Below are 11790 nucleotides of genomic sequence, written 5' to 3' on the forward strand. Positions count from 1 at the left end.
CTTTTGTGGTGGATGCAATAACATTTAGACATATTATTTTGATATTTCATAAAAGATTTAACTTAGCCTAATGATGGTTGTTACAACCTTTATAAATCACTATATAATAAAGTTTATATTAAAATCCTTGAAGGATTTAGAATGCTAGAAACATATTGAAATTCTAGAAATTATTCATTTATATGAATTGAAATAATTGAACATATGTGGTAAATTTAACTTAGTCAATAGTAGTTGAAAGAAGATTATAAAATGATTCAAAATACCTTTTTATTTTTTTATAGAAGGATTATGATTAAAGTTTGCTATGATTATTGTTGAAACTCCTAAAGAGATCAAAATATGTTTCCCCAAAATTTTTTCTCACTCATGATTTTCAAAAGAATGGTGATATAAATGCTTAGCAATACATTCAAATAGCCATTTGAAAAACTAGTATTCACGAATTTATTTTAATGCAATCACTTTTAACAAAATCTAATAAAAAATCATCAAAGTTCATCGATCTCCTACCCCAACGGAATGATGAGTTTTAGAGCATATTCTTTTCTTTTATTATTCGACTTGAGCCACTTTTTATTACGATTCAAATGAAATGAGTTGGATGAATTTCGATTTTCTCTTTTTTCATTCTTAAAGATTATAATATTTTTTGGATTAGATTTTGAAAACGTATGGGTAACTAAATGATCTTTCTACCAGACCTGTCTATCCAACTGGATACACACTCCAATTCTCCTATGATCTACTCTTTCATCCAGAATGGTGGTAGCTTGTTTTTTGTAATCAGCTTCTTCTTGTCATAATATTTTAAGAGTAGAGAAAAATCAACTAAAAAATATGGATCACCCAGCTAACTACTCCCTGATTATTAATTGTTAACATAATAATTAAAAAACTAATTTTATTAATAAGATATATTGAAGAATTTGAAGTTTGATGGGATGCACGCCATAGGCTTAGGCGAGTAGAATTTAGAATCAGAATCCTAGATTAGATTCCGACTTAGGTACGAAATGCACGCGCTTGCAGAACACACTTCACGCGCATGCTTAGCTGCCAAGCTACGCTTTTAGTATTAAAGAAATTAAAGGAAAAAGACTTAGAAACCAGAGTCAACTCTGCTCAAAGTATTTTGCCTGGAAACCCAATTCAAAGGCAACGGAAAATTAGGGTTTTACTGTTAACAGAAACCGTACCAAAATTCTTTATTTATTTTTCTTTTCAATTTTCCTCAGGTGATTTCTCTTTTGGGGTTTTCCCCCTTTCTATTTTTCGTTTTTCCCAGATTGCTTTTATTGCTTATTGATATATATATTTTTCTGTGTTTTGCGTCAATTTTTAATTATGTTTGTCGTGAATTAGGTAACAAACGTTTAAATTCTTGTTGTTTTAACCCAATTTAGAAAGTTCCTTCTCCGGCCGAGAAATTGAATTAGATTTGTTCATTATTCTTCCCCCCCCCCCCCAATTTTAGCTACAATTCATTAAATGCTAGGATAATTCAGGTTTAGACTTTAATTTCCTTGAAGGGATTGTTTGATTTCTCTTTAGAACTAAAACCTTCTCTTTTAGTCAAAAGAACCCTTTTAAGAATCAGAGAATTTTTTTGTTTTTTAATTATGGTAACTCTATTGATGTATTATTTGCTATCATGATATGCTGTTTTAATTTTACTTGGGTTCTCTTGGTTTAACAGAGAGGTAAAATTTATGATAAGATCATTGTTTGTATTGAGCTGCTTGTTTAACTTTTATTGTAGTTACGGCAAAATTGCCGCACATGGATTCAACTTGTGCAGCTAGCATGTGTTTACCAGAGCAGCCGCATTCATCTATGCGCAAGTGGTACTTCAGCCGAGAAGAAATTGAGAACCATTCTCCATCTAGGAAGGACGGAATCGACCTTGGAAGAGAGGAGCAGTTGCGGAAGTCGTATTGTTCTTTTCTTCAAGAGCTTGGAATGAAGCTTAAAGTGTAAGTGCAGGGGCTGTGCCTATTTTGAAGTTCTTTACTAACTTGATGAGATGCTAATTGCTTTCAAATATATCACCAATTAGGTCCTTAGTTTTGTAGTTCTCAAGTTGTTTTGCATATTGCTTTTGAAGCATTAGCTTTCGTTACGTGTAACATTTTTTTAATTGGTGATTGAAAAATTTACTTGCAGGCCTCAAGTAGCAATAGCATGTGCAATGATGCTGTGTCACCGATTTTACATGCGCCAATCCCATGCAAAGAATGATTGGCAGGTAGATGCTTTAATTGTATTCCACTGTTTTAATGCGTACTTGCATCTTTCTCATTCTAAATATGGAACCATGTATTAATGGACATGAGCGCTAATAGGGAAAAGATGCAATGATTATGTACTTTTCACGAGACCAGTTATCTGCATTTTTTGGAAGCAGAAATCACTGAATTCATATAAGAAATGAAGGATTATACACATAATATCATCACATGCTATTTCTTATTTTTGGATATTTAGTAGTTTTCGTTCAAAGAGAAAGTGTATATTAAATTGTTCAAACCTAGCTGGCTTGGTTTTCTCTTTTCTGAACATATTGGTGAATTCTGCAGACCATTGCAACTGTAAGCACATTTCTTGCATGCAAAATAGAGGAAACACCACGCTTGCTGCGGGATGTAATTGTTGTGGGCTATGAAATTATCTATAAACGGGATCCTTCTGCTCCAGGAAGAATCAGACAAAGAGTAATGTCGATTCCCTCACCTCAGCTGAACTACGTGCCTTCTCAATATCTTGCTTGCCTAATGTTTTTACCACTTTTGGCATGCAGGAAGTTTATGATAAGCAGAAGGAATTGATCTTGACTGGGGAGAGGCTTTTGTTGGCAACGATTGCTTTCGATCTTGATATCGAACTCCCTTACAAGCCCCTTGTTGCAGCTGTGAAGAGATTGGAAATTTTTCCGAACCTCTTAAAAGTGGCATGGAATTTTGTGAATGATTGGTGAGAACTTGCCAGCGAGTTCATTTTAAGCAAACTACTTATCTTTATGCTATGTTGAATTATTTTGGATCATTTCCTTATGTCTTTATGATATTAACCTAACATGAATTGAACTAGCAGGCTTCGTACAACCTTGTGCTTGCAATACAAACCCCATTACATTGCAGCTGGTTCCATGTGTCTTGCTGCTAAATTTCAAAAAGTTAAGCTTCCAATGGAGAAGGGAAAAGTATGGTGGTTGGAATTCGATATTTCACCTAAACAGTTACAAGGTTTGTACTACATATATCTTTCTATCTTTACATGTATCAGCTTTAATTCTTACTCATGGTCATTATATTTTTAATGAACAGGAACTATAGTTGATAATTAAAAGCCTGGCTGTGGTTCTTATATACTCCCTACAATATTTAAAAGTGGTACACATTGTTCATGGCGGAACTTTCTTTTTCAAATCACCCTCATTAACCTTACCCTGTTTTTTCCCTCTTATATAATAAATATAAATGGCGGAAGCTTATTGGAACGTTTCTCGAACATTAAATGCATGGTTGTTCATAACCCTCTTTTTCTTTTTACCTAAATATATATATTTGGGACGGTTATCTTCCATTGCCTTGATGTGTGCATAATTATTGTGGCTAAAAATAAGCTCTACCCCCAAAATTTTCAGAGGTCACTCAGCAGATGGTCAGGTTGTTAGAGCAAGACAAAAGACGAGCTTTATCGTCAAGACATGAGAGGGCCAGTCAATCTGCTTCTTTAGCTGGGAACGCAATGACGCAATCATGCACCTTGAGTGCATCAGTTGGTACTCAGTCTGGTGCTGGAGCTGAGAGTAGTAAAGTTAGCAAATCAATGGACAATTGTGCCAGCCAAGATTGTGTGAAAGAAGTTTTCCCACATCGAACAAGTGATGATGGCGCAAGTGGTGTTGTTGAGGATGGCAGTGGTACGGGTCAGCCAAGAACAGAGGAATCTGACCAGAACCAAAGTTTGAAGATTGTTTCATCCGTTGCCTGTGACAACAAGCAAGCAAGTGCAAAAGAAAGTTTACCAAGTCAAACCAGTGATAGTGGTGCAAGTACTGTTGTCGACAATGCTGAAGGCGATTGTGAGCTAAGAACAGAGGAATCTCATCATCTAAACCCAAGTATTAAGATTGTATCAATTTGTAATACTTTCAGTAAGAGCGACGCCGACCGGATTCGAGAGATCTTTAAGAGGAGGAGATGCGATAGGGCTGCAAATTTGAAGCGAACGAAAGTTAGAGATGACGAGGTAGACAGTGAAGCCTGGATAGAGAGAGAACTGGAGATGGGAATAGAACTGGAATCTGCCACTTCCCGGAAGCGAGGGAGGGTGCACTGAGGTTTTAAAGTTGGGAGAAGTAGTTCGTTGATACCCTCTAACCACATATCTTCTTTCTACTTAGTGCATCAAAGCGACCCTTCCATGGTCTCATTTATGGCATTTCAAGAAAGACTGAATTCTATTTCTCTCTTAGAACAACTATAATTATTGCCTTGTTGTAGACTGTATACAAGTGTAGAATAATTGTAACATTTTTTTTCGAGAGATATTTTATTTGTATTTTGGATCATTCATGCAAGAATCACATCCATTCTTTTCTGTTGAATTGTAAATATATAGTTGACCTACCATTTATTAAAACAGATTCATTGTTATTCACTTTTAGCAACTAATTGATGAAATATACTAAGAAACTAATAGTGCAAAAAGGCTGACCTAGGTAAGGCCCCGATGTATGTATTACTTCTTTCCTGTTGCTTCTTTTTTTTTTTTTCACCTTAAACACCAAAATCAGTGTATCAAAACATGAAGTCATTCTTTGGCTAATAATCTCAACTACCCTTCATTGATTACGTACTTGACAGTTGGTACCAAGGAGCAAGAAAGAACTAAATTTATGCCTTCTGCTTTTTGGCATAATTTCAACTTCATCTGAAAAGATCCCATTATTTTTGTGGACGTACATGCATACACATGTAAATATACGGAAAATGTAATGATTTGGGTTGATTGGATTGCTTTTTATTTCAAGATGATCGTTTCGTTAAAAGACGAACAAAAATGAAAAAGAAGAAGAAAGAACTGATTTACGTTTAATACAAGTCATTTGTAAAGAAGGATAAACCTTGCTTTTTCAAGTATATTGACCAGAAAAGATTGTTTTTCTACAACTTCCTCTCTCTCATGGTCTTTTCTTTTGTTACTGGTCTTTTGCGTCATTTATCTTTTGTCTTCTCAACTAGACTTGAGTTTCGAATATGTCGAATGTATTCGACATGAGTATAATTAGATTTCTTTTTTTTTAGTTTTGAAATTCATATTTTAGTAATGTTACACATGAAAGCTTTAAGAAAAATGATGAATCGGATCAGTATGACTATATGTTGCATTATATATAGATGATTTTTATAATTGTATAAGCTTGAAAACTTGGTTCAAATTTGATCTGGTCAGAAGGAAGAAGCAGAGAAACATTTAAGCACTTAACTTTCCAAGTGTGGGGATGAAGATGAAGGTAGTGGAACCCTCCATTGCCGTGAAAAGCAAGCACATAAAGCTCTTAACCCACCAAATGCTTCCTCCAAAGCCCCGGGCATCAGCCATGTGGGTTATGTTTTTGCTTTCTTTCTTTCAACCAGTTCATCAACATCTCCCATTATCTGGCCTTTTAATTTTACCCTGGAAAGAAAAATCTGTAGAAAGAAAAAGAATCTGGTCAAAACTGTCTTATATGTTCCATGTATTTGTGATCCTTGAAACAAAGCTCTTTTCTTTTTTATTTTCTTTTTCTAGATTATTTTAGGCATACCCCTTTTTCCCTTAAAGAAAAAAATAGAGAACATGATCCATCAAGATTTCATATTGGAAAAATCAAAGGATAAAACTTTGATCAAAGTGGTCTGTTCTTAGATGGAAACTGAAAATATGCACAAAGCTAAAGTGTTTGAATCATTGGGCTGACTGGCATCAATATTTTAACAAAGAAGTGGATAATCTCCACCATTATTGTTGGAAGATACCAAAGCTACATATAAAAATCATTCTAAATAACCATAGGGAAATAAAGGGATCAACACAGAATAAGGAAATATATATACATATAAACATATACATGAGGCTAAGTGGGTGGGGGGGGGGGGGTGTGATAGAAAGCATATATTCTGCTATGACAATGCCTTTGTCTTCTTCTTATGACATACCTTTAAATCTTACAAAAACTTTAAACCCCCTTTTAAGGGCTTTCTGATTATTATTATTTTGACTAAAAAAAAAAGTTGCAATATGTATAAATATACACAGCGAAAAAGCATAAGCAACAAATGAGATTAAACAATTGAAATGGGAAAAGGGAAGGAAAAAAAAGGTTGCATAAAATATGTAATAATTGTTCAGAATTAATGTACTACCATATAATATGCAAGGTATTTTAGTTTTTATTTTTGAAATTAACTTTTGTATTACAGATTTACATACTGGATTTGATTCATATCATACAATTATTGGGTTATCAAATTATCATACATCAACATCATCATCATAACCATAAACATAAATCATTAAAAATAATTCAGATCTTACAATTATTGAATCAAACTATCATCCATCCATCCATCATCATCATAATAACAAAATAAAATCATTTGGTATGATGGTAGATTATATATCAAGTAAAACAAATACTTCTATACTAATAAAGAATCATTTAGAATGATGTTAGCTATATGTCAAGAGACACCAAACAATCTTCATTGGAATTAGTTCACATAAGTTGGGACAAGATAATGGTATTACATAAAATTAAGACAATAAATTGATAATCTTGGCAGTATTTTCTAAATTGGCCTTTTTAAGTTTTTTTTGGAGATTGAATAATCCAATAATTTCCAAATCGCTCCACGGATTAAAAAAGAAGAAAAAAAAAGGCATGTTGTAGCATTTAAAAATGCTTATATTCACTATCATGGCATCAGAATTAATATTTCCATCAATTAAGCCAATGTTGTCTAAAAGTTTGGATAATTTTACATTACATATATATATATTTGTGGGAAGTGGATGTTTGACCCTCGGCCGGTTGACTGCCTACGCCCATAAAAGCCAACATAGGGCTCTTGCTTTTTCCCCCCCCTAATGGACCCCTAAAAAGCGATTAATCATAGCCAAAAGGGCCCAATTAAGTTGTTTTATATGTAAAGAAATTATAATAAAAAAGTATTTGAATCTTAAATTTTTTTACAAATAATGCACCCACAAAAGATCACCAATATGTGGGTATCAAAGCCATCTGCTTTTTTAAATATTGACCACTATTTCATGCTTAGTCTAAACCAAGTTTGAAGAGATTGAAAAGTGGGAGAGGGGTAGCTGAAGTCATATACCATATCTGATCTTTTATGTTAAATCACATAAATAGTATTATTGTTTTTCAATTTCAAATTGCTAACCATTAGCTACCGACACCACTCCATTCATGCTTCTATCATTTAGTATCGTGAAGGTAACTCTAACATGCACGAATCATCACTTACACACAAAAAGAAAGAAAATAAAAATCCCCATGAATCTGTTTACTTAATTATTGTAAGTTGGAACCCTTTTGAATCACTTTGTTAAAAGGGTTTAGAGGAGGAGGGGGGGTAGTTGAATAGTTTATCACTTTTCTTTCATCTTTGTTTGTTCTTTTGGAGTCGTGTTTTGTTCTCCGTTTATGGGAAAGATTTCTATATATAATATTTCATCTTTTTATTCCCTCAATCATTTTTTTAAAAGAAATGACGGTGAACAATAATAATATAAAAACATGACGTACAAACGAGAAATTAATCACTATAAACTAATGCACTAACGTCATTTCTGTATAAGAATCTTAAAAATAAAGTGAATGACAAATTAACAGTAACCGCAACACTAGAATAATTCAAAAACGCATCAACTTAATCAAATAGCTGAAATTTGCATCCCAACCTTGCCATCATCAAATCAATCTAATGACGTACACCGATCAACAAAAAAAAAATTTGTCAAAAGCCCCAAAAGACCCACTACGTACGTCAGTGATGCACAAATGATCAGGTTTCAGATGACCTATCCTCATATCTCAAATCTATCACCATCATTATAATCTATCATGATAACGCCCTTCGAAAAAGATTCCTAATAAATTTGAAAGTATCATTATATTGGCAAATCTCACATATATGTTAGAACCCAACTAAAAATTAAAAGTAAAATAAAATCACATCCGCATTTAAAAAATAGACTAGATAAAACAAAAATCATGAAAAATATTGATAACCGTAAAATTATAGACAAAATCAAAATAATGTAGATTGAAAATAAAAAAAAAATGGTTAAAGAGACCGCACCCAACAACCAAAACACTGCGGTCGCTAAAGCAAAATTTAATTTGAAAATATTGAAGGGCTAATATATTTTTACAAAAGGAAAAGATACATTTATCCTTTCAATGATTAAAATTAAAATGATTGATAGACTTATATATATATATATATATATATATTAAAACTAGCCATAAGCTAAAATATGTATATATAACTCAAAGTAGTTCATAATTTATTGAGGGTAATTAAGAAATTATATTTTGAAATAGATGCATAGGATATTGGAAGTGAAATCTGATGCAGAAGCAGCTTTTGTGAAATGAAACTTGGAAGATAATGAAATTGGGAAATATGGAAAAGTTTACAACTCACAAGCAAGGGAAAGGGAAAGAAAAATACCATCTTTTTTTCTCTTTCAATAAAGATGAAAAGCTTTGAAGGAGAAGATGATGGGGGGAAAAGGATTAAAAAAAAGAGGAGGGGAGAGAGGGATTTGAACAAAAAGTAAGTATCGACAGAGAAACAAAGATTTATAAACAACTCAACAAGGGGAGGAAAGAAAAAAAGTGAGGCATTGGCAATGGCATTGGCAAAGGCATTGGGCAATGCATGATGCCCATACTGTGTGCCTGAGTCTCACAGAGAGGGACTCAGAGTCTTTCTCTCTCACTCCCATCAACTTTTGGAGTGATGTGAAATATTGTGGGGACTCTTCAAATATCGCTCTCTCAGGGAATGACAACTTAATCTATCTTGCTCTTTATACATATGAGCTTTATTAAGGAATGAGTACTTTATAAGTATTTTTAAATAAATTTAATTAATATATTAAATGTAATCATTGATATTTTTATATTATCATTTTAAAAAATATTTATTAACTAAAGTCGTATATATATATGTATAGAAAGTAACAGATTTTGTTTTCTTACTATATTAAAAAATTAACAAATATAAAAAAATATTTCATATTAATTTTTGTCGTTAAACATGTTCATAATTATATTTAAAAAGTAATTATGTATGCTAACAGTTTTGACTGTGCGGAAACCTTGAATATCATCAACAACATAAGCCCTTGGTGGTGTGGGAACATTGGATATCATCGACATTTTGATGCTTTAGTTGTATGGGAGCCTCGGTCACCACAAGACCTTGCCTAAGCCACTAAGGGGCACGAAGGAGGGTGCTAATAAAGTGTCTTGTTTCAGACAATTTAATATCTATTAGTAGCAGTTTTATAAAAGCTTGTAAGCTGCCCCTCAACGACCCCCCACACCGAGTGGTGAGTCCCTTACCCCCATAGGGGCAGGAATGGTTGCCATGTATGGGTCATGGTGGCAAGTAGATCATCGGACTTGGTAGTAGGGGCATGGTTATGGCGAAAGGTTAAGTTCATGCTCATAGTAATGTTGCCGATGACTCTAGGATCAAATTTCCTATTTCGAACAAAGATCTCTTGGGATGACTTATGTAGAGCTATGTGTTTGAGCTAATTGGCCTAACCATCATAAGAATATGTGTTGTTTGTTAAAAAGAGTCAATTAATTTATGACACAAATTAAATTAAAACCTTTATATATAATTGTAGGGAGGAAGTGATAATAAATTTGATTATTGAATTTGAATTAATGATGTTGAGAGAATGGTTATTATAAGTAATTATATGTTTGTATATGAGCTCTAAATTTTGTACCACACCTCACAATAATCTTGGCTTATCCAACAACACAAATCATCTAGCATTATATCAATTATTTGTTGAGTTTCAAAGAAACATGTCAGATGATAAATTTATTTTATGATATTTTCAATTTCGAATTTAAATCATTCATATATATATATATATATAGTAAATCAATAAGTTTTATTTTGCAACATATTATTGCTTCATGAAGATGACACACCTATTACATTCCTATTCTTTTGCCTCCCTTCCAGTTTATCATCATAAATATTAAAATATAAATTTTATTTATTACATAAATATTTACGTGCAACTTGATTATGGTTCATTCAAGACTTTAAAGATATAAAATATCAATTTATTTTTATATCGGATGAGTATAATTATTGAGTATATAATACATAGATGTAAAATTGAATCAAATCAATATTTTAAATATAAAAAAACACAAGACTAAAAGAATTTTATGATTTCAATTTTTTTGGTAAATTAGGCAACAAAATTGAATTTTAAATATCGGTAGTTTAATTCAAATAGAAGAAAGAAAAAAAATGAAAACTATAGTGGGGGGAGACTGGAGAGGGCCAGAATTGGAAGAAGAGAAGGCAGGACAGTGGCATTATAAAGGAACGGAAGGGGATTGCCCATAAATATTCCTTTTTCAATATTATCATAATAGAATTTTACGACTTTCTTTTATCTTTTAATACCTCCCCGACTTAATATTTAATATTTCATTTCGAATTAATTTGCTTCAAATATAAGTAGATGTGAGATAGAATATAATTTTTTTTTAAATTATTATGATAATTATTTGTCTCACCTGCTATATGAGATTACTATTTTATCCTTTGTATATATATAAAATTATTGAAAAGGTAAATATGTAATAAAGTATTAAAAACAATATCTGTGTTTAAATATTTTTTTTGAAGGATTATATTTAAATATATATTTAATTTTTAAAAAAATTAAAAATTTAAATTGGAGTGAAGCAGGGTGAGGTGAGGATCGTTACATCCAACATCTATAAAGGCGGTTGAAATTTTTAAAATTATACATTTATAATAAAGTGGAGTAAGGTGGATGGCTATGCGGAGCGATAATGAATCTAATAAGGATCCGTTTCTGTTCCACTCTATTACCATTTCTATATTTGATGCATATTGTATATTAAAATTTTCTTATTTTTATTTTACACAGATATATAAAATATATAATAGTTTACTGCATCAATATCTCAATTGTGGAAAGGGGGAAGGGGAGGCCCCTCACACTTGGGAAATTCCCAGTGAGTCTGGTTAGTCTTCACTAAAATCATAGCTATAAATATAGTCTGATCTGATCATCTCTGTATCACAAAGGACGACATCTCTATCTGAACAAGACCTCATTCAACCACACAAAACCCCATTAATGGCAGTGAAAAAAGGTGCAATCCCACCAGCATCGGGTAGGCCAAACTTCTAAAACATAATTTCATGTCTAAAATTCTAAACAAAAGAATTTTTTAAAAAATATTACAGCCGACATATCATGTATCTAGTTTATATTCCAACGATAAAATAAAATATATTATTAAGTTCAGACAAAACTTATATATAAAGATTTTTTTCTCTTTTAAATGTGACTGTACGAAGTAGTAATATTTTAGGGGCAAGTTAAGTACTTTTGAGATGACCAATCACAATACAAAGAGACACAAAAAAAAAAAAAAGAAATTTAAGTTAAGGTGTCCCAATCATGTCATCGATG

The 11790-nt window shown here is 32.2% G+C and overlaps 1 protein-coding gene across 1 annotated transcript; it reads left to right on the forward strand.

The window, feature by feature from the left end:
- The first annotated feature begins 1007 nt into the window (after positions 1–1007).
- LOC105769033 (cyclin-T1-3) lies at positions 1008–4605 on the forward strand. Its single transcript, XM_012589401.2, has 7 exons — positions 1008–1238; positions 1763–1976; positions 2167–2248; positions 2580–2714; positions 2801–2973; positions 3094–3245; positions 3647–4605. The coding sequence occupies exons 1-7, from the start codon at positions 1049–1051 to the stop codon at positions 4342–4344; spliced, it is 1644 nt and encodes a 547-aa protein (XP_012444855.1). The 5' UTR covers positions 1008–1048; the 3' UTR covers positions 4345–4605.
- The last annotated feature ends 7185 nt before the right edge of the window (positions 4606–11790 follow it).

The sequence above is a fragment of the Gossypium raimondii genome, chromosome 5 (genome assembly GCF_025698545.1).
Source record: "Gossypium raimondii isolate GPD5lz chromosome 5, ASM2569854v1, whole genome shotgun sequence".
Taxonomy (NCBI): domain Eukaryota; kingdom Viridiplantae; phylum Streptophyta; class Magnoliopsida; order Malvales; family Malvaceae; genus Gossypium; species Gossypium raimondii.

Coding starts and splice junctions, on each gene's coding strand:
- LOC105769033 (XM_012589401.2), top strand. CDS start 1,049: ATGCTTAGCTGCCAAGCTACGCTTTTAGTATTAAAGAAATTAAAGGAA. Junction 2,249..2,579: donor ATGCAAAGAATGATTGGCAG/GTAGATGCTTTA, acceptor TGAATTCTGCAG/ACCATTGCAACTGTAAGCAC. Junction 3,246..3,646: donor TTCACCTAAACAGTTACAAG/GTTTGTACTACA, acceptor CAAAATTTTCAG/AGGTCACTCAGCAGATGGTC.